The sequence below is a fragment of the Lissotriton helveticus genome, chromosome 3_1, assembly GCF_964261635.1.
Source record: "Lissotriton helveticus chromosome 3_1, aLisHel1.1, whole genome shotgun sequence".
Taxonomy (NCBI): Eukaryota; Metazoa; Chordata; class Amphibia; order Caudata; family Salamandridae; genus Lissotriton; species Lissotriton helveticus.
The window spans coordinates 561,116,834-561,143,848 of NC_136061.1; the positions used below are offsets into that span (position 1 = coordinate 561,116,834).

General features: G+C 47.2%; 1 protein-coding gene across 4 annotated transcripts in view; it reads left to right on the forward strand.

The window, feature by feature from the left end:
- Nucleotides 1-27,015, forward strand: part of KCTD18 (potassium channel tetramerization domain containing 18) — a 284,906-nt gene that overhangs the window by 60,964 nt on the left and 196,927 nt on the right. For all 4 annotated transcript variants that reach the window (XM_078680493.1, XM_078680490.1, XM_078680494.1 and 1 more), the window contains 2 exons: nucleotides 2,926-3,196; nucleotides 5,311-5,522. In XM_078680493.1, coding sequence (XP_078536619.1) covers nucleotides 2,947-3,196; nucleotides 5,311-5,522 — 462 coding nt within the window. In that variant the 5' untranslated portion in view covers nucleotides 2,926-2,946. The remainder of the gene's footprint in view (nucleotides 1-2,925; nucleotides 3,197-5,310; nucleotides 5,523-27,015) is intronic.

Sequence of the window (27,015 nt, forward strand, 5' to 3'; positions counted from 1 at the left end):
TTCATCTCAGCTAGGTCACCTCAGTTTTACTTAGTAGCTTTGAGCTGCATTGGTTTTTCGGTTTTGAAGATTGGGGTAGTAGATGCGTTCTAGTGAATGTTATGTATGAGGGCTTCTGGGTCAGGAGAGTTAATTTAGACCGCAAATCTGAATAGTGTCAAACTGAACACTATATATGTAGTGCCCGTCAGCTGTTCCCCTTCATCCAGGCTGTTCTGGACCCCGTGCAGCATTGGGCTTATCCTCCCGAGCAGTGAGTCCAGGATATTCAGGCTATGATACCCGATACCTGAGATGTCCTTATGGGGACGAGTCGTGCACCATATCAAGTTCTAAATAACATATGTGGCGCAGAGGCCAAACTGGCTGACTCCGGGCACACGGTTCGATGCAGCAGCTCAGCATCATGTGAGACTGAGCAATAGGTCACTTAATCTCCCTGACACACCCTCCCTCCTCCCCCAGTGCCTGGATACCCTAAGGGGTGATAAGTTTGCGCTTTTCAAATGTGGAATTATGATACCGATGTTTCAGTCTCTATCCTGGATTTCGGTGAGAATGACACTGAGGCTACTGGGGCTCATGTCTTCCTGTATCCTGTTGGTAAGTCATGCTAGATGGCATATGTGGGCTCTGCAGTGGGACCTGAAGTTCCAGTGGGTGCAGCATAAGGGGAATCTCTCCGATGTGGTCTAGATCTTGAAGGGAACTGCAAAACACCTGCGTTTGTGGTTCACAAACCAGGAATGGGACAGAGGCAAACTCCCTTCCTTCCCCAACCAGATCTCACAGTAGTGACAGATAAGTCACTCCTGGGATGGGGCAGCCTTCTGAAAGAGGTGGAGAGCAGGTGACACTGGTCTCTGGTGAAATCAGGGCGCCACATCAATTTGGAGCTTCGAGCCATTCGCTTGACATTTAAATAATTTCTTCCCTCTGTAAAGGGGAAGTTAGTGCCGGTGTCGACACATAATACTGCAGCAAGCGGGTGGGGTGGGATCATGGACCCTTTGTCAAGAGGTCCTGCGTCTCTGGACATGGCTAGAACAGCAGGGCATAACCCTGGTGGTTCAACACCTGGCGGGTTCTCTGAATATTTGGGTAGACGAGCTCAGCCGCCGATGCCTAGCAGATCAAGAATGGGGCATTCAATCTGAGGTGGCGCAAGGTCTCTTTAAGCAGTGGAGATAGCCTTTGTTAGATTTGTTCGCCTAAGAAGAGAACATGCAATGTCAGCATTTTTCGCGCTGGAGTTTCCAAGGTGGCTATCGCTTGGCCACACTTTTGTCTCGGGTGGAGCACAGGTCTCCTAAACACCTTTCCACCCTTGCTACTTCTGCCCAGAATTTTCAAGAAAATCAAGAACAACCAGGTCCATTTTGGTGGCTCTGGACTAGGCACGGGGAGTCTGGCATCAACAGCTTCTCCGAACGAGCATTGATCTCCCATCAGGGTGCCCCTTCGTATCGCCAGTGTTGATAAAGTAATTCATGAGTAATAAAGCAATGAACACGCTGATTGCTACAATACATATTATTCAACTGAGATGTGTGTGGTTTTTATTACCTTTGCCCCCAAGTCTTTGCTCGTGAAGAAAATTGCTTAATTCTATACATATTCAGTTCTGTAGATCTACTGATCATTTGATGCAGAAAAAAACTATTTTGAAACCCATTTAGTAACACTACTGTAACGAATGTGCTTTTCACTAAAAGGACACACCCAAACCCTGCACTCCCACTTTGGAGGCAAATATACCACTGCACCTTTAAATAATACACTTTGAGCAGCACTCCCTAAAGACAAGTAAAGGATGCAGCACTCCCTTTAGGCGAGGCAAGAAAACAAATCCAGGTGCATGTAAAATAACACACACACGTTTATTAATGCAACATTTTAGAATGGTAGGCCAAATATATCAGTAAATGCAGATTCCCAAATGTCAAGTGTCAAAAATGTACAATTAGAATAAAATGCAGTATATACATGTAGCAAAGAGTAGAAAATATATATACAAAATGGTTAGGAACACCTCACCGGTTGATTAAGCAACATCTTTGCCAACTCAAGCTGGGGGAGCCATTCACCAGCCCAGCCCAGTTCGATCAAGACTCAAATTCCATCACCTCCACAGCAATACGTCTATTCTGTGGTGAGCTTCCACCTGGCCCCTGAAGGCTACCAGCTTTAATACCATTACTCAATGTGAGGCGAAACTTCTAAAAGCCTCGTCCCCCTTCTCATGAGAGAACCGAGCTGGCTGTACCAGTCTGTGTCAAGGTAAAGTCGAAGGCTGGCCAAGCTCCCGTATTTTTACTTTGAGACAGAGTTGCACATTCTATGGATAATATCCAGTTCACTCTGGTCAGTGAAGAGTGAAAAACAAGTAAGGAGCAGAAACATGCCCTCCCCACTTTGCATCTATGTGCGAGCAGCAAGGCAAAGCGAGAAAACAAGATGACATGAGGCCATGTCGAATCCAGTAGTAACCCAAACAACTTGCAAACACTGCTGTGCACGTACAAAAGCTGAAACAAGGCAAAGTCAGAAAACAGGACCGTCCTACATTAAGGCTAGGGTAAAATAACACACTAAAGTCAGTTAAAATGATGGTAGTTGAAGGTCATCATAGGGTGCCAAACCAAAAGAGTGCCCCTTTCACTACAACTACAGATCTCGGAGTCCAATATGTGCTAGAATCTGGCAAATTGTAAAATAAATATTTCAAGGAGCAGTTCTGCACAGCTTTACCAATCTGAGTACACAATAGGTATTTTCTAAAGCCCAGTACACTTTCGCTTTCAAAATCATCTAGAACTATTTGACCTTTACTTACACTCCAGAATTTCCAATGAGTGAACCTAGCAGTGTATTGTAATTTAATTTGTAGGTCAGCGTTTTAACACTTTGTTACTCTGTTCAAAGGTAATCCAGACAAAGCATCAAATGGAAGCTTTCCAGACCCCCTGCGGCCTGTCTGCGTGTGCAGTGAAAGGTGATGTCAGTGACCAGCATGCTACAAGCTCAACAGTGACCGAAAATAATGGATTTGGTCAAGATGACATTTCTGAAGTTCTGCGGCTCAACGTTGGAGGCTGTATTTTCACTGCAAGACGGGAATCTCTTTGTCGTTTCAAGGATTCAATGCTGGCAGCCATGTTCAGCGGCCGTTTTCCTCTCAAGAAAGATGAACATGGTAAACAAGAAACAAAAGTAATGTATTCAATTACCCCTAAGTATTTTTACAATGCTGTGATCCAGGTCACCTCAACCACACAACATTAATTATGTTACAGCAATTGGGAGACCTTTCATGTCTATAAAGAATGTGTCATTTTTCCTCTTAACAGTCAAGCTGTGACATTCCTACTCTACATTACATTGGAGGTCTGTCATCTCAGTGCAAGATACTTGAAGCAGCGAATCTGCCTGAACACATTAGTAACTAACAGAAAAGCTGAAGATGTTTCTTTTTTTTATTCATAATCCTTTCATCCGAATTTGCACTGTAAATTAACAGTTCCCATCTGTTAAATACCCCTTTCCATACATAAAAGGTATGTTGCAAGTTACATTAGTGTTCCGAGCCCCTATAAACTCACTGCTTGGGACTTGTAACACCCTTCTGGCATATGTTTGAGGTAGGGACTCCTTTAAAGAATATCTTAAATGTTTGCTGAAATAGGTTAAACCTAAGTTCATCAAACGATCTTCAACCATTCTGAACTTTTTAACATGTTATTTCTCCTGAAGGGTTATTGTTTAAGGTAAGTCTTTATCTTCAGTATGTTTTTGAATTGGGAGTTCCTTGTTCTAATCTCCCACTCTCTCAACCTTTCTGATTGGTGGACCATTGCAATGTGTACCCCAGACTTATTATGGTAACAACTGTTATTTATTGGGGCTTTAAAGGATGCCACTGTGGAAGTAAGATACGTTGTCTTATGTTTTTCAGTGGGATAGCTCAGAACTGCTAGTTAAGTAACAATGCGTCTGATATAATTTCAGTGCAATGCAAGGTTTCCTCATCCTCTCCTCAGACTTTCAATGTCCTTTCAGTCTCTCCCGGTCTTCCGCTGCCTCCCATTTCTCTCCTTCTTTAATCCCTGCTGTCCTCCCACCCATTCTGTTCTTCTCATGCTCGCCCTTAGTACCGTAGCATGTGGACTAGGAGGACCTCTGAAGGATCTGCTGCTAATCTGTTGGACACCATTTGAGTAACCAGCACCATTCAGCTGTTGCTGTGTGCTCTGAACCTACTGCATGAGTGAGCATTTGAGTCAGCACAAGCCTTGTAGAAAAAAGTGGAAAGTGGGTGAGCAGGAGAGGGACATACACTGGATCTGTGACAATGGGAAATAGAGATTAGTAATTTGTGCTTTTAGTTTTGGTGACCAAAAATATCCTATTTTGTTAAAATGGTGATAAAAATGCTAATCTGATAGGTTGGCAAACTAATCCCAAAAATGATTGTCAAACTGTACTAATCGGGTTTCAAAACTGTTCCGTGCTCTTTGGCAGAAAGCACAGGATAACGTATTTTGTTGAATATGTCTTAATTCTCTGAATGTCACTATCTTCATCAATGGTTGCTTAGTGTAGAGCCCGAGAATGGGCAGGGGCCTTCATTTATTCTTTTCACATATGTCACTTTCTTTTGTACATTCAAGGTTTTGTTTTACTAGCTGAAAATAGGGCTTAAGTTGTTCTCATGCATTATACGTATAAAGTCCTTAAGCTATGTTGTTAGAGTACATTGAAGCTCAGTAGCTGCACATATGACTGGATCCAGTTATCAAGTATAATGATCCAGAAATAGCTCATGTTGTTAACATGTACTGCATCAAACATGCTGGGAAAGGGGTCTTTATTTACAATTGCAGTCAGAACATTGGTATCTGAAATCATACTGCATAGTTGCTTGTTAACATAAGTATTTAGTCCATTTAGTCAAAAGTAATGCCTACGCTGGTGTGAATACCACAATTCTGAAGACAAAAAAGTATAACTTTAATTTTTGGGTTCCGCTTGATGGGTTAGTTTAATAAACAATTTAACGCCTCACATATTTCCCTTAATGCCTCTTCAGTAAAACTGAGAGTTCCCATTACTACAAAAGAGCTTGAAGCCCCAATGATGAAGAGGTAGCTGCAGTGAGTAGCAGACAAACTTCATGTCTAACATAACACACAACAATTTTAATGGAACATAGCCTTTTTGCTTGCCAATATTTAGATCTACATTCCCATATTTGTGCAGTAGTAGTAAATTGTTCCTTGTGTTATCTTTATTTGTATTTTTCTGTTGTAGGTGCTTGCCTTATTAATCGGAATGGAAACCTCTTCAGATACATTCTAGATTACCTCCATGGGGAAGTTGCGGTTCCTACAGACCATCAAACTCAGATTGCACTGCAGGAGGAGGCTGATTATTTTGGGATCCCGTATCCCTATAATCTCATCGACCATTTGGCCAACGAAATGGAAACGTATTGCGTTAAATCAAGTTTAGAAATTAAAAGGGTATTTGCACTAATTTTATTTAACTGTCTTTTACCTGATAATATAAAAAAAGCGCATCTTATTTAAAAAAAAAAAGATTCTTGTTTTATGTGTTTAAGTATTTTAAAAAATATATATTTTATTTATTGATTTGACAATAGCACAACATAAAGTGCTGTAATATCATTTTACTGGATATACTCAATTCTGTATCAACTGTGTCCAGTACATTGTATACAATCATGTTATGGCACTCATAAGTTATATGGTTCAAATAATTGAGTAGGCTACATCTAATATCAGTGACTTGACCAGTAGTTAATAGAGGTTCACCGCATGTAGGTGTTATCAATAACAGTACAACTAGACCTCTGATGATTCTCAACAATTAGTGTAGCTGATCAGTCGCCCGCATTTTCACCTTCTGGTTCCCCTGTTTCCTTACCCACTAGATAATGCTGGTATAATCCCCTGAAGCTTTTAGGTCAGTTCCGAGGGGGCAGTAACTCATTAGGTGCCATATGTAGGTGAGGCAATACCGGTCGGTAACGGTGAAATTCGGTAAATTTCACCATTACCGACCGGTATTTAGAGATTTGAGATGTAGGAGGCAGGTGTCAAGGATTCTGTAATTTACCGAATCGGTTATTTAAGGAATCGGTAAATTACCGAATTCTTAAAATTCCCATTCGGTAAATTACCGAATCCTGAAACCTATGTAGGATGCACTCAAGTCAGTGCATTTTTGCATTCAGGATTCGTTATTTTCCACCAAGTTGGTGGTATATACCGAATAACTTTAAAAAAGCATTTTTTTGCTTTTTTGTCAGTGCCATGTGGCAGACATACATGCCCTTAGGGCATGTATGTGTGCCCTTAGGGCATGTATGTGTGCCACATGTGCACACATGCACGATTCAGGGGTGCAACAGGGTGTCAATGTGACACCCTGCCACCCTTGGATATGTTCCCCCTAGTACCGATTCGGTATTTACCGAATCGGTAATAGTGAATGGCTTCCCATTCATTCCTATGGGCCTCCAGGCCCATAGGAATGAATAGGAATTACCGAATCGGTAAATACCGAATCGGTAATACCAAAAATTACAGATTCGGTAAAATTTACCGAATTATTACGTACATACTATTTATCTATTTTCAAATACCGAATCGGTAAAATTCGGTATTTAAAAATCGGTAAATAGTGATTACCTACATATGGCCCAAGATGTATCCGATTGTGAATAACAATAAAGCATGTCTGTGATCCACTCATCTATTGTTGGCAATGGGCCTTTATCCCATCGCATCGCCACTCTACGTTTAGCCAGTAATAACCTCATTGCTATCAGTTTCCTTATGCTTTTATCCACTTTAATATCATAAGCTAGAAGAGCAAGCAGCGTATTAGGTTCAAGGGTATGCCCCGTGATCTCACTTAGTGTCTGAAATATCTTCCTCCAGTTTCTCAGAATTCCACGGCAGTACCACGCATGTATGAATCCAGCTACTTGCTCTGGGCAGCGGTGGCATTCTGCCAAGTCTCGCTGTCCATATTTGAAGAGCTTCTCTGGCATGTAATACACTCTATTTATATATTTAAAATGTACTTATCGATGTCTACTGTTTAGGGATATGCGTTTGGTGACAGTGCAGCAATGCTGCCAACTTTTATCACTTAGAACCTTTTGCCAGTCCTGTCGTACATTCATTTGCTGTGATTTTTTTGGCTTCCTGTGCATAACTGTACAATCTGGTCACTAACTTTTTGGGGGTGTTCGCATGTATAATATTCGTGAGCATTGGCATCTCTACTGTGTTCCTGCAACTCGTCTCCCAGTTGGTCTCACCAACCATGCCTAGTTCTGAGGTATTGAAATTGGTCTAGGAGCGATAGAGCTATCACCTCTTTTAGTATGTCTTCCCACTTACATACCACTCCATTGTGGAAGAAGTTGCCTGACTTCAATATACCCAACTTTCGTAATGTCCGAACTACTTCTCTTTCTCTTCCTGTCGGGAACCAGGGACACCACTCCAGTGGGGTTGATGGTGAGTACAGCAGTGCGCCTGTCTGTTCCTCAAGCAAAGCTTTCCGTGCGTTGTGGATTTTAAGGAGCCTAGGACAGTCTATTGGAGTTATTATAGGCCACCTGAGGTAGAATGCCGGGGTTAGCAGCGTCTCTTTCTATGTACATGTGTGGCAATACCTTCGGGCCATGCATCCAGATATATGCATGAGAGGCTTGAGCTACCCTATAGTACAGTTCAAGGTCTGATGTTTAGGCCACCCATGCCATATGCTAACGTTGGTGTTTCACACCTAACCCTCGGCTACTTGCCAGCCTAATCATCAGGGATCACAGTACAGTTAATATGTGTCTTGGCAGTGTCATTAGTATATTTTGAAATAGGAATAGGAATCAAGGCGGGATGACCATTTTCATAATAGAAATGCATCCAAGCAGTGAGGGGCAGTCAGATCCATCGGTCTATGTCATCCTCCAGTTTAGAAATATCCCTCCCAAAATTATTGGCTAGTACTATTCCAGGGTCTTTGTGAATTTGTACTCCTAGGTAGCGTATTGAGTCTGTTGACCATTGCATGGGAAAGTCCAGCTGTATTGGGGTAATGTGTGGGGTTCGAGGAAAAATTATGGATTTTGACCTATTGACTCTGAGACCTGATAACTGCCCTAATTGAGTTACTTTGATAAGTATGGGAGTTAAGGTGCTTCTTGGGGTCACGGACATATATCAAATATAAAACTTTATAAATAAATAAATAAAAATGTACCATCTTCATATGCCAAAACTGTTAATCAGTACCCAGGGAATCTCAATGCCCTATGCCCATGGTATTCCCTTAATGCACACGAGAGGTTCTGCCTCAAGAGCGTATAGGAGAGGGGATAGTGGATACCCTTGGCAGGTTCCTCCCATGATAACTATAGAGCGAGTAACAGTATTGCCCACCCGCACTCTTGCACCCGGTACTGTATATAGCACCATGACCAGTCGGACAAATATCCCTCTTACCCCAATTCTTCTCAGGACTCCCTTCATGAACGCCCATTCAACTAAATTGAACGACTTTTCTGCGTCTAGGAATACTGCTGCAGCTCTAACTGCTGGGTCAATCCTTTGAAGCTCCCAAATATAGTTCTAAGATTATAGGTAGTACTGCACCCGGGGACAAAGCCAACCTGCTCCGGTTGTACAACCAAGAGTATTGGGGGGGCTAGGCGATTAGCCATGATTATGGCAAAAATCTTGGTATCTCATTTAATAGCGATAAAGGCCTATATGAAGAGCAGGCTTCCAGGGATTTCCCAGGTTTTAAGAGTGTGATTATTAGTGCGTCTCTCATAGATAGGGCATCTCTCCAGCCTTGACCTTCTCCTCATTCAGAGACATTAAGTAGGTGATAAGTAATTCCTGAAAGGCACTGTAAAAAGTGATTGTGAGGCCATCTATTCCTGGCGCGCTGCCTGTGAGCATTGTTTTAAGAGCACTTTGAATTTCACTAGGGTTGAACGGAGCCATTAGGTGCTCCATATGTGCGTTTGTGAGCCATGTCATTTGTATGTGTTCTAGGTAATGTTGGATTGCCTCTGTTGGATCGTCCGAGGCTTACTACTCAGTCACTGTGTTGCCTAGCTTCGGACCTGTTGCCCTCACCGAGTGCACCAGCAGCCTCTTTCACCCTCGCTTCACCTCCGACAGCAGAGCTTTGCCATCCCATTGGGACTTCTGGCTGGATCATCTGTCCCTGCTCCTGCAATGCACAGCCTTTCTAGGTTCTCTGGGCAGCGCCACACCTCTCCCGGATATTAATCAGCGATTCTCCTTGATGCAGAGGCATCGTGGGCGTTGCGTCCCAGGGCCTGGCGGCTCCCCTCTCACCTTTCAGATCCAGGAGGTCACGGGTCACCACAGAGCTGCAACGTCAGCTCTGCTCGGCATTACAACATTTTCTAGCTATCGCGACAAGAATTTTAGATTCTATTAAGGACACAGAGGCGAGGATTATGCCTTCTCATTTCTTTACTGCAAAATACAGCAGCCAATGAAAGTTAAACTACAGTATTGAAAAACCACAATACCCATGAGGCTTTGAACCACGCCTCTATCAATACAGCCAATCACAGCATACATCAGCATACAAAGTAAAGAGACCCTAATCTGGCCTCCTCTTTCTTTGCGCGAATCAGTCCAATAAGAACAAACAAAGTCTTAAACTCTCAACGGAGAGATGAACAGTTCCTGTAGGAATTCTCAACGGAGAATAATCCATAACCAGCGAAGGAATCCTCTTCTGTCAAGACGGTACAGTAGCTCCATCTGGAGTAGACATTCAACTCTTGGTAGAATAATTTCCTAAAACTGTAGAAACTAAATGGGGGGCACTACCAACCAGAATATAAGATCCTTAAGTATTGCCGGCGGTGTCGCCTCTTGAACCCACAAAGAAGTTAAACTATTGAAGAGGCAGGCGCTGGAGACTGGAAGGCAGGAAACAAGGATTTTATTCTCTCCGGAGGAGAACACAACGAAACGGACAGAAGGTATCGTTCTGAGGTGCTCTAACTGCATCCCTGAGGCCTGGCCTCTTATACACACGTTTATCTGTTTATTGCATGTTACACATTTTCGTCGATACTTTGATGTACGGAAAGACATCCTTAGAATCCCCCCCTTCCCAGCCCGTTCCCACGCAAGATTACAGTGGAAGTCCCCGCCCCGTTCACAACAGGTGATGATCATCGCGCAGCTGGATATTCCGCCGATCCACGGAGTGTGTGGGTTTCGATCGGATCTCGTGGGATGGGGGGGGCTTTGATCATCTCGGGGGTCCTTTGAGGAGGGAAGCTTTCTATTGTACGGGGAGGGGCAAGGGATTGGTATCGGCAGAGCTGGGTGTCGGCCTGGGAACGGGGAAGACAAACGGGCACACGGGGAAATGGGGTTTGCATCAAAGGGCCGGGGATCATAAATGGGAAGAGGGGAGGTGTCGCGCTGGGAACAGGACGAGGGTCTGGGGCAGAGCAGCGCTGAAGAGGGGTTTTATGATTCGCGGCAGGTGCAGGCAGGGGGGTTGTCAGTATGCGGGGGATGCCGGCGAAGTTAGGAGTGGGAGAGAGGCGCGCTGGCTCTCGGCGGGAGCAGGGAAGCCATGGTGTTCAAGATGGCGGCTGTTTTACGCGCACAAAAAGGTTAAGGAGAGCAAGAGGGCGCCGATAATGTTGACGGTTTCAGCCTACTTTCAACAGTCCTCCCTTTTCAACATATCTAGCCAACTTGCTTACTCAATGTCAATTTTCATCAAATTCCTAACTTCGGTATCATACAATGCTCTCATATGTTCGCTTCCAATGTCCACAGTTTTGGGAAAAATACAACTCGCACATAAAGAACACATAGGTGGCAAACATTGAATTCCTAAGCATAGGCCACATATTATAACTACGGGAATCAGGATGATGGTGAGCAGTCTCCAGCCCCAGCTTTTGACGGTGTCCCAGAACCAACCACCAAGCGACCATTCTTCTTGCTCTTGGTGAACTTCCGAAGAGAGTCTGTGAAGGTGTTCGATGGCTTTGTACACTGAGGGTGAGTTGTCCGGTATGTATGTACAACAGCTGGACCCAATAATGCGGCATGCTCCTCCACGGTCCGCCAGAACCACATCTAGAACGAGGCGGTTCTGCAGAGCCACCAAACGGACCGCTTGGAGCTCGGCAGTGTTGTTGGCAAAGATGCCCGCTGTGATGTTCATGGTTGTCTCGACCGCCTGAGTCAAATGTCGGATGGCACGGCTGTTTGCCATCGGGCCCCAGAGGGGGACGAGTCCTTTCATAGCATCGAGGAACTGCGCCCCTGTTGAGTCGGCTTGTTCAATGTCTTTGGCTCGTTTTTGCCGGTGGTGATTCGCTGGGGCTACATAAGTCGGAGGAAGGACGAAGGAGATGTAGCAAGTGCCCCCCCAGCCTTTGGGGAGCCAGGTGTAGGCCTTCGTGCCGCAGATGAAGTACATGTTTGGGGATGACACAAAGGAAGGTGGATCCGTGGAGTCCAAAGTTCTGGTAAAGCGGCAAGCGCTGCGACCCACCAGCTGTGTCCCAAGTCCTTCTACACACATGTGGCCTGTGACGTTGATGACCGTCAGGGCCACAGTCAGAGTGGCAGCCGTTCGTTTCCGCAGATAGGAGAAGGTGGGTCTGGTTGGATTGTTGAACACCTGCATTTCGATTCGTTCTTTAGTCGGAATGTCCATTTGGTTCGAGTCGCTGGGGGTCAGCGGGCAGAAGTGTGTCTTTGTCTTGTTTCGCCCGGCCCCGTGAGAAGAATGTGCTGCAGTTCTGCTGGAGGTGGCATTGCCCGTATAGCTTTCTTGCAGGAGGATCAGCCAAGCAAGGCAGGAGCCGTGGACAGAGAAGGGTGAAGGGATGAATGGTATTGAATGTCCAGTGGCATGGGGTAGCAACCCACAGATCCAGCAGTTGGTGGTATTGGTGGCAAGATTGTGCTGGTGAAGTAGCTGCACGAAAGAGTTGTTCCAAAACTCCTTTCGCCTCTCTCTTAGTTGAGGAGAGAGCGAAATTAGATAATGTTCCTTCATGGTGGTAGGCTGAGCAGTGGTTAGGAATGTTTCGTGAGCAGGTGCATGTTCTTCCATAATCCAGAGCGTAGTCATGAGGAGAAAACAGAGGAGGATTACGATGAAGAGTGCAATTGTCTTTGAGCTATGGAGTCTGTCTATTCTCGGATTTCTGTAGTGGGTATTTCCTGCTGTCTCCGTCGGCTTCTTATTTGGCGCTTCCATCATCTTCTTATCTGGCGCTTCCATCATCTTCGTCTTCAAGGTGCTCGGTAGTGGGCAGGACCACAGACTTAGTTTTAGCTTCTCTCCAGGTAACCCTTGGTAGTTTGGGTCACCGTTCTGAGATCCTTTAACTTAGTCCGTGGCCTACTTAGCCGAAGCTCCCTCCTTTCGACGCAGGAAATACCCTTCTCGAGATGGCACAGTGGGGTCAGGATGTTTTGAAAGTTCAAGTGTCTCAGTATCAGGGTAGCAGTTCAACGATGGTCGGTCCTGGTTCAGGAGCTCTTCTTGGGTGTTGACGGTGTCTGTCGTGGCCAGGGTTGGAGAGACCTTTTTGCAGTGGTGAGCGTGCAGCCAGTGTTTCTTCCCCTCCACTCGAAGTGCGGTCCGAGTGGTGATCAGCACTTGCCAGGGGCCCGTCCACCGGGGTTCCAAACTCTTTGATCGTTGAAAATTTCGGATCAGCACGAAGTCCCCCGGCTGGATGGCGTGACCCGGACCCCTGGAAGCATCGGGGATGGCCTGCTGCACCTGCTGATGAAGGACAGACAAAGTTTCAGTCAATTTGTACAGATAATCAGACATTAGGACATCCGGAACGTCATGAATGGAAGTTGGTTTCGGGGCAGACCAGACGCTCATGGGTCGACCGAAGACAACTTCATAAGGGGTTAAGTGATGTCGGGTGGGGGTAGAGCGCATCGATAGCAATGCCAATGGGAGGGCGTCTGGCCATTTCAGGCCCGTCGTAGCCACTATTTTGGCCAGTTTAAGCTTTAGTGTGGCATTGTGTCGTTCGACAAGCCCAGCAGATTGAGGGTGGAAGACTGCGTGGAATTTCTGTTTAATACCCAGCCCATTTAGGATGAGCTGGATAACGTTGGCTACAAAGTGGGGGCCATTATCACTCCATAAAACACGGCAGAGGCCATAACGGGGGAAAAACTCCTTTAACAGAACCTTTGCAGTGGCCATAGCGGTGTTGTCACGGGTTGGATATGCTTCCACCCACTTGCTAAATGCGCACACCACGACTAGTACATATTTCAGGCCTTGGCATCTGTCTAGCTGGATGTAGTCCATCTGCAGGACTTCAAATGGGTGGTTTGGGACCCCAAATCCCCCCCGGGGTACTACAGTTCCTTTCCCGGGGTTGTGTTGCAGGCATATTAAGCATTGTTGGACCAGGCGTTTGGCGGAATCTGGGATCTTGTCATTGTGCCAAACCCTGGAGACAAGTTCGATCATGGGGGCTGATCCTATGTGGGCAGGGGAGTGTGCCATGGTTAATATGGGAATCAAGTACGAATCAGGTAGCAACCATCTGTTCGTGTCTTTTGTCCGCCAGCAGCCTTCATCGTCTTTCAATCCCACCCGTGTCCATTCAGTCAATTCGTGTTGTGTGCTAGTCGTTTGTATGTCTCTAATTGTGTCCTTGGCGTCAGTCCAGTTTTCTGCTTGTGACCTGGTCACGTACATATGTGTTGTCGTTCTATTTTCAGCTGTCGTTCGGGCGGTGATGTCGGCTAGTGCATTTCCCTGTCCAATAATGTCTGTTACTTTCTTGTGTGCCTGGCATTTGATAACGGCAAGTTTGTTGGGGAGGAGGACAGCTTCGATTAAGGCGGAGACTAAATCTCCGTGCAAAATGGGTGTGCCGTGTGAGGTCAAGTATCCTCTCTCCCTCCAGAGGAGCCCAAAATGGTGAACCACCCCGAAGGCATACTGGCTGTCGGTGTAAATGTTCGCTGTGGTTCCTGTTGCCAGGATGCAGGCTCGTGTCAAAGCAATCAGTTCCGCTGCCTGGGCAGATCGCTGGGTGATGCGGGCTGTTTCTACTATAGTTCGAGCCGTGGTGACTGCATAGGCAGCGGAAGTGGTACCATCGGGGAGTTTGATGCAAGAACCGTCCACCCACAACTCCCCGTCGGGGTCAGGGAAAGCTGTGTCTCTGAGATCGACCCTACTCCTGGTCTGTTCGTCCGTAAGAGTCACGCAGTCATGTACGGGGTGCACATTGGGATCGTTCTCTGGCAAGGGTAACAGAGTTGCTGGGTTCAATGTGGTGCATCTTTTCAGGGTGATATGGGGGGCAAGCAAGGTCAGTTCGTATCCAGTCAGTCGTGCACTTGTCAGATGTTGCGTCTTGGTTTGGTTCAGGAGGGTGTCGACTGCATGGGGTACCAGTACCGTGAGGGAATTCGTGAGTACAATCCCCTCACTCTGTCGGATAGAGACTGCAGCAGCAGCTACAGCTCGAAGGCAGGCAGGCAAGGCTCTGGCGACAGGGTCAAGAGTGGCAGAGAAGTAAGCGCACGGTCGTTGCTTATGGCCGATGGCCTGGGTCAGGACAGATAAAGCGCACCCCTCCCTTTCGTGAGTGTAAAGGGAGAAGGGCTTTCTGTAATCAGGGGTACCCAGGACAGGGGCTGAGCAAAGAGCATCTCGCAGTTCTGTGAAGGAAGTTTGACACTCAGGAGTCCAAGGGAGTGGGAAAGGGACGTCTTTGTTTAGCAGAGAAAGCAGTGGTTTTACAACGAGGCTGAAGTTTGGTAACCATTGTCGGCAGAAGGAGGTGAGGCCTAATAGGGAGCGAACCTGCTTCTGGGTTTTTGGGACAGGGGTGTCTAGAATGGTTTGGATTCGATCAGGGGTGAGTTTTCTTCCATCTTTGGACAAAAGGTGGCCTAGGTAAGTGACCTGGGGTAGGCAGAATTGCAACTTCTTCTTGGAGACCTTGTGGCCATTTTCCGCAAGGAAGTGCAAGAGTTGAATGGTGGCGGTAACCGCTAGAGGGGTGGTGTCGGCTGCCAAAAGGATGTCATCGACATATTGTACCAGCACCACCCCGTCGGGTAACTGGACTTGGTCTAGTTGTCTTTTGAGGGCCTGGCTGTAGATGCTAGGGCTTTCCGTGTAGCCTTGAGGAGCTCGGCAAAACCTATATGAGCGGGCTTTTAGGGTAAAGCCGAAGAGATATCGGCTGTCCGGGTGGATGGGGATGGAGAAGAATGCGTTCTTGAGGTCGATGACGGAAAAGGTGGTGGCAGTGGATGGAATCAAGGTCAGGATGGTGGTGATGTCTGAGACCACAGGGTACTGGGGTACCACCACTTTGTTGATCTCTCGGAGGTCGATGATGAAACGGTATGCTTTCTCATCTCCCTCTCCCTGCTTCTTGATAATGGGCAAGATAGGGCTGTTGCAAACGTTGCTAACCACTTCCTCTACCACTCCTGCGTCTATCAGTGACTGGATAATCATTACCAATGCCTTCTCGCCCTCTGGCGATATCCGATATTGTGGGAGTTTTGGGAGTGTTGCGTCTGGTCGGACAGTAATGTGCACTGGGTCAATTAACATACGCCCTACGTCCGAATCCGCTTTGGCCCACAGATACGGAGGTAGAGTGTCAAGCAGGGACGCGTCAACGTCGGTGATGGAAAACATGTGTCGGGGGGAACAATGTCTAAGCAGAACGGGGTTGTCGTAAAGAAACACTCGAACTCCATCTTGAGAACACCTAATCGTCGCTCGGAAGTGTTTCAGTAAGTCAAGTCCCATAATGGCGTCAGGGCTATTGGAGGAAAGCAAGAACGTGGTGTCGGTGGTGTTGTTTTCTACGTCAAAGAGAATCGGGGCAGATAAAGGGTTGGTGGAGGGCGTTCCATCGAAACCTGTCGATGTTATGAGTGAGCCAGACAAGGGTGCCCTTGGAATCAGTCGTTTAGATAACGCACTACGTGTTGCGCCAGTGTCTACCAGAAATGGAGACTTGGTACCCAGGACCTTAGCAGTGACATAAGGGCCCTGCTGGTCAACATAGAGCTCGACTGGATCCCTCCCTCGCCCTTGGCTGTCCTATGCGAAGGTGTGAGTGTCGTCATAGTCAGATTGTTGATATTGGTTCTGCCTGGGTCGATCGAACGTATTTGGTCTGCTTGATCTGTCATTAGTCGCGTCATTTGGGGGCCCTCGGTGTTGTCCCCTAGGTCTCGGTCCGTTTGCTACATCCCTGGGGTCTTTGTTTCTGATCATTTCCAGAAGAACTGGGCACTGGGATTTCCAATGGCCAGTCCCTTTGCAGAAAGCGCACTGGTCTTCTCTAAGGTCTGTGCGTCCACTGTAGGAAGTCAGAGTGCGGTCCTGGGGAAATGTAGTCTTAGGGACGTTTGTCTGGTAGTTTCCTCGGTATTGGTCTCGTCCTATAGTCACCCCCTGCAGTTTGGCAATCATCACCCTCTCTTTTAAGTCTTTCTTCTTTTTCTCTGTCGCCCTATCGTTTTCATTTTTCTGATGCTCATAATATTGGGCCATTTGGAGAATCGCTGTAGGTTTGGAGGCTGCCCAACTACTCTCGCTGGCCTGTAGTTTCTGGGAGATTTCCGATGATAGGCCCTTAACATAATTCTGGACAAACAGATGGTGTCCGGTTGCAGTGGTCATGTCCTGGCCGCTGTAATCGGAGAACACCGTTTCAAACCGGGAGAAGTATTCCGATACATCCTCCTGGGGTTTTTGGCGACAGGCTGTTACTATCGACCAGTCCACTTTCTTTTCTGGGATTAGGGTTTTTAATTTCTCTACGATTTTATCTGGGAGGTCTAGAATGGATTTCAACGGCTTTTGTCCTGGTCCCCGTTGTTTGTCCAGGTCGTCGAGTTGTGACCAGGTATGTCCAAACAGCTCAAGGTGGTCGACTTTCCGGATTTGCTTCCACACATCAGCTGGTAGACATAACCCGAAGAACAAGTCGATGTCAGCCAGGGTCATGATCGTTGAACCCAGGGCTGTACCCAATTCAGTATAGAAGGCAGTGGGGTTTTTACGTAGGTCGGGTAGAGATTTCCGGAATGTCAGTATCTCTTGCCGGTCCCACGGCTGGTAGACCCAATTGTACACTACCCTTCCCTTCGCATCTTGGTTGTTTGCATCATCGTGAGTCCCTGTACCCCTAGGAGGAACCCAGTAAGGGGCAGCCTCACGTATTGGCATCATGGTGTTAGATTGCTCGGTTGGTGGTTCAGTCACTACGGGGGCTGCGGATTTAGCTCCCGGTTTTCGTTCAGTGAGGTGGCGGAAAACCTCAAGCGTACGCGTAAGGAGGTCCGACACATCACACTCGCCCTCATCCCCGATATCGACCTTCCGGTACAGAGTCCTTAGACTCTCGGGACCTTTGTCTCGATATCGGTCCTCGTATGCATTCAAGACATGATAACACAGTCGTACGGTAAAATGTCGTCTGTGACTCCCTATATACGAGCTGAACATATCTGCGATGTACTCTTCATCATCCTTCCTTTCTACCAGTGTCCTTGCTATTTTGTCGATCCCCGCTCGCTCATCTTTGTCTAGCCTGTTTGTTCTTGCAGGGCCAGCCCCTCGAGTCTCATGGTCGTCTAACGTTGTTGTTGGTGCGGGTTTTAATACAAGGGGTTCGGCTGGCACAGAGGCCATTGGGGCCGACGCTGTGGCGGTACCTTCGTTTGTACCTGGGGGTGGCGCATGCTGCGCCAAGGGTTGAGAAGGGGCATATGGAGGGGGCATGTAGATGATAGGAGGACCTAACAGCAGGTCCTCATTGGCTTGTCGTTTCGAGGGTAAATCAGGGTAGAGCATGGAGGGGGTTCTAACCGGACCCTGGCTTGGCGTTTCCATTTCTAGTTTCTGTTTAGCTTTCTCTCTTTCTTTTATCTCCTTTTTTAGTCTCTGAGCAGCTAGGTGGGCTGCTTTTTGCAGCTCTTTTTCCAACCTACTCTCAGTTTTCTTTTTACGTTGTTCAGTTTCTTTTCGCCACATGCCGAAGCTGTCAAGCATAGTAGGTGTTGTCTTGTTTTTACCCAGGGCAGTTTCTAGCGTTTTTATTTTATCATCATCGAAGGATCCTATCAGGGGCCATTGACTTTCTTGACCCTTTTTTGTATATTTATGCCATAGTTTACTATAGGCTATAGCGGTCAATCCATGCTTCATGAACATGTCCTTATTAGGGGTGCCTTCCAGTGGGGCTGGATGGTCCATCTCTAATAGGCGGTCCGGGCTAAACAGGCTACTAATCAGTGGGGAGAAGACAGACATGACGGCTCGTAACGAGGGACTAAAAAGTCAGCACTGCCTATCTTATCACTAGGTGCAAAGACTGGACAGAATATTTCTATTCTACGTTGTTTGCAGGCAGTGAATACCTCATGGATCAAGATAACAAAAGACCAATAAATAACAATGGGGAGAATGAGTAGGTCCGCAAAGATCTGCGTTACCTACCCTTTTCACTATCTGCAAAAAGGGTGGTCTCTTCCCTGTTTGCAGACAGGGAATCTCCAGGAAACAATAGTTTGCGAACAACAGTTCAGTTTCAAGTGATTATTGAGTGGGGGAGAAAAAATAAGCACGGCTTCTGCCCTACCTATCCTCCACTGCTTGCAAAGAGAGAGCCTGTTGTTTCTCCGTTTGCAGACAGTGAATCTCTAAATAAATAAAAAGAGCAATACTAGTATTTTTTTAACAAACAAGCAATCAAGCAATTTTTTCGCAACTTGTCGTGGTGACACGACCTTACCCGGACCGCATGGACAGTTTCCTGTCTTCCGAATCCAGCGCCCGATCGTCCTCTCTTCTTCGTTATCCTCGCGGCACTCCTGATGGTTCCCAGTCAGGACCGTAGATCACTCGAGAGAGGTCTGTTCGGAACCAGTGAAGTTCGGATGATCGGCTGTCAGACGAGGGTCTATCGGACAGACGCGTTCCCGATCGTTGCAGTCGTTCACTTTGTCGTCAGGACCTCTCCCACTGGATCCATGGGTCGCTGATGGGCCCCACGCTTGGGACGCCAATTGTAGAAACTAAATGGGGGGCACTACCAACCAGAATATAAGATCCTTAAGTATTGCCCGGCGGTGTCGCCTCTTGAACCCACAAAGAAGTTAAACTATTGAAGAGGCAGGCGCTGGAGACTGGAAGGCAGGAAACAAGGATTTTATTCTCTCCGGAGGAGAACACAACGAAACGGACAGAAGGTATCGTTCTGAGGTGCTCTAACTGCATCCCTGAGGCCTGGCCTCTTATACACACGTTTATCTGTTTATTGCATGTTACACATTTTCGTCGATACTTTGATGTACGGAAAGACATCCTTAGAATCCCCCCCTTCCCAGCCCGTTCCCACGCAAGATTACAGTGGAAGTCCCCGCCCCGTTCACAACAGGTGATGATCATCGCGCAGCTGGATATTCCGCCGATCCACGGAGTGTGTGGGTTTCGATCGGATCTCGTGGGATGGGGGGGCTTTGATCATCTCGGGGGTCCTTTGAGGAGGGAAGCTTTCTATTGTACGGGGAGGGGCAAGGGATTGGTATCGGCAGAGCTGGGTGTCGGCCTGGGAACGGGGAAGACAAACGGGCACACGGGGAAATGGGGTTTGCATCAAAGGGCCGGGGATCATAAATGGGAAGAGGGGAGGTGTCGCGCTGGGAACAGGACGAGGGTCTGGGGCAGAGCAGCGCTGAAGAGGGGTTTTATGATTCGCGGCAGGTGCAGGCAGGGGGGTTGTCAGTATGCGGGGGATGCCGGCGAAGTTAGGAGTGGGAGAGAGGCGCGCTGGCTCTCGGCGGGAGCAGGGAAGCCATGGTGTTCAAGATGGCGGCTGTTTTACGCGCACAAAAAGGTTAAGGAGAGCAAGAGGGCGCCGATAATGTTGACGGTTTCAGCCTACTTTCAACAAAACAGAAAAATAAGTTTGAGAAAGGGAGCCCATAACTTCATTTCTCATCGGGTGGGCATAACAGTTGCTAAACAACATAACTTCAAAACAACTTTACAGTTGCATAACTGTCCCAATGGGTGGGATAATCCTCGCCTCCGTGTCCTTAATAGAATCTAAAATTCTTGTCGCAATAGCTAGAAAATGTTGTATTCTATGGCAGGACCGGAGGCTTCTGATTATGCTGGTTCAAAGCTCTTCAATCACAGCTCTTCAATCACAGCATCCGAAACATGAGGAATATGTTTAGAATAAAACATTTTAAACATTGAATCAGAAGACCAATCAGCAGCCTTGAAGATGTCTTCCAAACGGGATCCTAACAAATATGCTTTAGAGGCCATGGCTCCCCTAGCGGAATGAGCACCATAAACAGAAATGTCAATGCCAGCCTCTGACATCACCCAACGAACCCATCTGGCTAAGGTAGCAGCAGCGACTGGTTTAAAAGGTTTCTGAACAGAAATAAGCAATTGACCCAAAGGTTCAGCTCTGTATGCAATAGTACGTTCTTCATAACATTTTAAACACTGTAAAGCGCATAATTTGGTATTATGTGGAAAAGCAGGATACTCCACTGAACGAGACATGGTCTTAGTCCGTCTTGTGATAACAAAAGAAACACCCTGTGGAGAAAACATCCTACCGGCTAAATTTAAGGCTCTAACATCCGATACTCTACGACATGATATGGGACACAGTAACATAGTAAGCTTGGCAGAAAGCTGTTTCAAAGACAAATGACCATTATCGGGCCAGGATTCCAAAAGAGAGAGAACTTTAACATCCCATAAAGGGATGTTACTCCTCCTCCTCTGGGCCAAGGAGGGTTAGCAACACGGACGCCCTTAAGTAGCTTACAAACCAGGGGATGCATCCCCACCGGTTTCCCATCAAAATGGTCATGTCCATCTGAAATTGCCGATCGGAAGTTATTGACTGACCTGTATGCCAGGTCTGATTCAGCACATTCAGACAAGAAATTCAACACTTCAGTTATATTTGATCCCACAGGTTTCACTTGTCTTGGAAGGCACCAACCCACCCATCTTTTCCATGAAGCAGAATATCGTTTCCGGGTGGAAGGAGCCCACGCTTGTTGCATAAAGCTGGCAGCCGCCTGTGAAAGTCCTGCCATGCTCTCATGTCTCCTGAGAGCGTCCACACCATCAGTGTCAACTGGTTCTGCAAGACCAACGGGTGGCTCGCCCCAACTGGGTCCTGGAGAAGAGTCGGTAAAACTGGAAGTCTGAAAGGAAGGTCCACAGATAACTCCAACAGTGTGGGAAACCACGACTGAGTCGACCAAAACGGAGTCGCCAACACTAGAGAAGCCCTCTGACGACGGACAAAGGCCGCCACCCTCGGTATCAGTGCAAACGGAGGAAAAGCATAATTCCTCTGTTGTCCCCAATGTTGTAGGAACGCATCCGTTCCCATCGCCATTGGATCCGGCCTCCAACTGAAGAACAGGGGAAGTTGGGCATTGAGACGAGATGCAAACAGATCTATCTGGCATGGGCCTCGCATAGTCATGATCTGAGCAAACAACGAGGGTTGAAGCCTCCAGTCGCTGAAATCCCGAAGGAACCGGGAATTCCAATCCGCAATCTGATTGAATTTCCCCGGGAGATACTCTGCCACTACAGAGATCTTGCGCTCCAGGCAAAAATGCCAAAACTCCTTCACAATGTGGACTACCCCCCTAATCGATTGATGTATCTCACCGCTGAGACCTTGTCCATTCGAAGTAGGATGCAACAATTGCTCTTCAGGGGTGAGAGACTTGATGGCAAAATACCCTGCCAACAACTCTAGACAGTTTATGTGCAATTTTAGTTCTTCTGTTGACCATCGTCCTGTGGTAAATTCCCCACAGCGAGCGCCCCAACCCCATTGGATGGTGTCGGACTCGACGACCACGGCCGGGGCGGTGCCGAAAATTGCTCGCCTATTCCAGGCTATCATGTGATCCAGCCACCACCGAAGCTCCTCTCGAACTTTCGGAGATGGGGGGATGAGATGATCGTAATGAAATTTCCTTTGAATGTAAAAGATTTTCAGTCTCTGAGGGGCTCTGTAGTGTAAAGGATCTGGGAAAATGGCTTGAATCGAGGATGCCAGGAGACCCACAATCCTCGCTATAACCCGCAAGGAAATCAATTCCTTGGACAGGGTGGTTCTGATCTCCCTCTTTATAGACCTGGTTTTGCTCACCGGAAGAAGGAGCGGAGCAGAAACTGAATCTATCAGGAAACCCAGGAATTCCATCTGCTGACCTGGAAGCATCACAGATTTTTTTACATTGACGACGAACCCCAGATTCTGTAACAAGGACATCGTCCACTCCAGATGAGTGAGGAGGAGATTCCGATCTTGCGCCAGAATTAGCATGTCGTCCAAATACACAATAAGACGCACCCCCAGCTCTCAAAGATGAGAGACCACTGGCTTGAGGAGCTTGGTGAACACCCAAGGAGCTTAGGAGAGACCAAAGGGAAGCGAGTGATACCGGTACCACCGCCCTTTCCATTGGAACTGCAAGAACTTCTGATGTGAGGGGCAGATAGGGACCGTGAGATAAGCATCCTTCAAGTCCAACCGGACCATCCAGTCTTTCTCAAACAGGAGATCTCGCAAGAGGTGGATACCCGCCATCTTGAAGTGGCGATACACTACATAAGGATTGAAATCTCTCAAATTTAACACCAGGCGTTGCCCGCCCCCTTTTTTCTGCACCAAAAAGACGTTGCTGCAAACCCCTTCTGGAATGAAGGCTCCTACAGCAATAGCCTCCTTGGCTAACAGCTCTGAGTCTATAAAACTCTGTTCTAGATGGGAAAAAAGGAGAGGATGAGGGGGGAAAACCTGACGGGGACACTCCAACATTTCTATCTGGTAACCCTGCACAGTCTGAAGGACCCAAACATCTGAGGTTAATTTCGCCCAATTCGCCACAAAATGTCGCAGCCTGCCCCCTAGAGTGGTGGTCAGACATACAGGACTTACCAGAGGATGGATTGTTAAAATTCTTGTAACCTCGGTTGACACCCCGGTTGAAGCGGCCCCTGTAGCCGCGCGATTTGGACGGATAGAATCCCGCCTGTTCCGGTTCTTGGGTGTAACCTCTGTCACGCCTTGGGGCATACCCTCTTTGAGGACTTCTATTTGAGTAGCGGCCGGTCGAGCGTCCTCTACCACGTCCGGCCTTCCCGGAGACCTGGTGCAGAACCCTTTTTAAAGAAGCCTGAGATTTGTCCAATGAAGGAAACGTGCTAACAAATTTGGCGATATCTTTCACAAATTTGTCTCCGAACAGTTGACCTTCTGCCAAAGGCCCTGGCTCTGATGAGGCTAATTCCACTAATTGGGGTCGGTTCGGAGCAGAACCGATTTCCTTAGTTCTGAAGCAAGGGCGCAGTTAGCATTTCCTAACATGCAGGTAGCTCTTTGAGCCCACCCAGCTAGGACATCAGGGTGGATGGCAGCACCTGTCTCCTGAGCCTGGAGAGCCAATTTGAGTATTTTTGCCAAAGGGCCTGAAAGGTCGAGGACCTTATCCTGGCACGCTCTCAGCGTGCGGTCAATCCCCTTCTTGGGGTCTTGTTTAGTTTTGTTTTTCTTCAGAAACTTATTCATCGATGTGTCAATGTCTGGTGTAAGGGCCACCTTATGGGCCAGGTCAGGGCGGGGACATTCGGATTTGAGGCGCGCTGTGACTTCCTTGTCAAACCCCTTGAGCAAGTGGGTTTGCAGGTACTCCGCCGCCGCAGGGGGGAGGGACCCAGGCGGAGGCTGACCGTGGCTGACATTTTATCACAGGTAGTTAGTTGGCTGTCCTGAACTTCTAAGCTTAGTGGTAGAGGCAGTGAAATACTGACTCTCAAATATTTTGAATGCATGGCTTTCTTCCATCTTTCAGGGTTGATAGTGGGAAAAAAACTGCAAATCTTTGCTAGAAGTATCTTCTGTGCTGAGAGTTTGTAATATGAGGTGTGTAAATTGAGTCTTTATGGGAAAGACTGTCAGTGGAGTACTTGCGTGTAGCTCATACTGAGGCCCTCGAAGAATTGGTGAGAAAACATTTGCAGTTTTATTTTTAGGCACCAGCACCGGATGCACGGTGTATTTAGTTCAGTCAAATTGAACAATCGGATATAGCCTCCAATTGCAAATCTTAAACATCCAAAAATTTCTGGGGTGAAGTCTGCATTGACAACTAAACAAATGGTTTTGAAAGATGAAAGGAAACTTGAGAGAGATATCTCTTGGGTTAGAAAAAATATAGAAATGTCCTTGGTACCCCTCCAGCATCAACATCACAGATTTCAAAGACGTTTCATTGCCAAAACAATGACAGTCTCCAAACAAGCAAAAATAACGTATGTGAAGCTTTTGGACCCTATATTGTTGTTGTTGTTGTATGTACTTTATATCGATACATTTATCATAAAAGTCTGTACAGCTTCATTATAAAAAAGACGACAATCCATTTATACATACAACTAATGTACATGATAATAAATACAATAAAAACCATATGACCCTATATTATTCAAATTTGTCTTTTTATTAAGCATCAAACCATTTTACATACAAAAGACAGCACCCACAAGGGTATAATGGGGCAGGCAGATCCCAGGGTTGCAATACCAATAGTTATGATGGGTTCAGCTTCGCATGACACCCCTGCCGACCACAGTCCAGTAAAGAATGGATGAAGCCTTTTTCAAGAACATACAACCCCCCAACCCCAAATCAAACAAGTCCCCCCACCCCTCAACCTGGTGGTGACTAAATGATCCTCCATAATTGAGCATGCCACAACGAAATTGCCGTCTTCTTCCATGCAGCTGTTTAAGTGAGTTTGGCCACCCCCAGGCATGTCTACAAGATTGCTTTTTCAGCCTTAGTTTGCCAGGCCAGGAGGGGATCTCGGAGGCCAAGGAGGGTAAAGTCACAGAAGGTTGTTATCAGGTAGCCCAGTATGTCTTTGATATGAGAAAGGATCTCTTCCCAAAAAGGCCGAATCTTAGGACAATCCCACCAGAATATGCCTAAAGTCCCCTTGGAGCCCACATCTCCTCCAACAAAGGTCTGAAGTGTCAGGGAAGATACGTCGAAGCTTTGTAGGGTATAGGTACCAATCGTATAAGGGTTTATAGCGGGCTTCTCGAATTGCCAGTGACCTATTATGCTTAAAAATATCCCTCCAAAGATGGGCTCATTCCCCATCCGTAACGTCCCTCCCCAAAGGACATATATCGTGCTCGGAGGGGGTAAGCCGTGCAGAGCAGCATAGCCTAAATAGCCAAAATGGCACCCTTCATAGAACCCGCCCTAAGGGCTACAAACTTCTCTATATCTGTAAGTTCTCTAGTGACCGCCTCTTGAATGGAAGGTGTCAAGACCCAGTGTTTGAGCGGCAAGTAGTGGTAATGCTCACTCTGTGGAAGCGCAAATTCTTTCCGCCATTCAGCGAACGATAGAACCTCTCCATAACAAAACAAGTCAGCGATTTTAAGGCAGTCTCTCCTCCTCCAACTATAGAAGGGCACTCATGTAATGCCGGGGGAAATCTGGGTTGAAATGAATGGGCGTGTATGGGGAAGGGAAAGAGGTCCACGCCGCCCTCTTGGTAACCTTGTCCCACGTGGACAAAGTCGTACAGGTGGGAGTGCTGAGCTTAGCATTGGGAGGGTCATCCTTTCTGGGTTTCTACAGTACATCCCATATATACCTCCCCACCACAGAGCGGTCCATGTGAAGCCAATGCTTATCGGATTCCCTGGCTGACCACTCGGTTACAACCCGCAACTGGCCGCCTGGTAATATAGAGTGAAGTCAGGTAGGGCTAAACCACCTTGGACTCGCGGACGTTGGAGTACATGATGGGGTAGGCGCGTCCTTCCCTCTTGCCAAAGAAATTTGGTGACCAGAGTGCGGAGGTTCGGTAGCAGAGTCCCATCCAGTTCAATAGGGAGCGCCTGAAAAAAGTATAAGAATTTAGGTAGGACTGTCATATTTATTACGTTGATTCGCCCCAGCCAAGAAATATAAAGAGGTGACCACCGTTTAAAATCTTGCTGGAGTTGAGACATTAAGGGTGGATGATTCAGCTTGTAGAGATCACTTAATTTAGCTGTGAGGTGTAAAGCAAAGAGTGCTTAGCCCATTGGAAAGGCTTCAAAAGTTTCAAACGGGACACCTCAGCAGGGGAGAGGTTAAGATTAAGTATGAGTGATTTCGTATAATTATCTTGAAGCCAGCCATTTGCTCAAAGCTTCGTAGTTCTCTTTGCACCGCTGACGACGAACAGACCGGATCTTCAAGCGTGAGGAGTATGTCATCGGCAAACAATGAGGCTTTATGCACAGCTCCACCGAAGGGGATGACCCGGATCTCCTCGTCGATTCGAAACCTAAACACCACAGGTTCGATACTCAGGGCGAACAAAAGAGGTGAGAGGGGGCACCCCTGACGGGTGCCTCTACTCAGAGCGAAGGGGGAGGAGTAGCAACGTTAACCGTCACACGGGGAGTGGGATGGTGATAGTTGGCTTTCACCATGTTGATCAAAGAATCCCCGAATTTCCGCAAGGTTAAAAAGAGGAAAGACCAGTCCAGCCGGTCAAAGGCCTTCTCCGCGTTGAGGCCTACCAGTACCGCGGGAATCCGAAGCTTCGTAGCTTTCTCAATCAGGTGAACCGTATGCCTGATGACGTTTGCCTGCCCTTTTATAAATCCCGACTGGTCGGGATGACTTAGCGCCGGCATCAGAGATTCCAGACGCGCTGCAAGAATCTCAGAATACAGCTTGGCGTCCAAATTGAGAAGGGCGATAGGTCTATAGGAGCCGCAGAGTTGTGGATCCTTACCCGCTTTGGGGGTCACCGTAATCACAGCTTCCGCCATTGAACTAGAAAC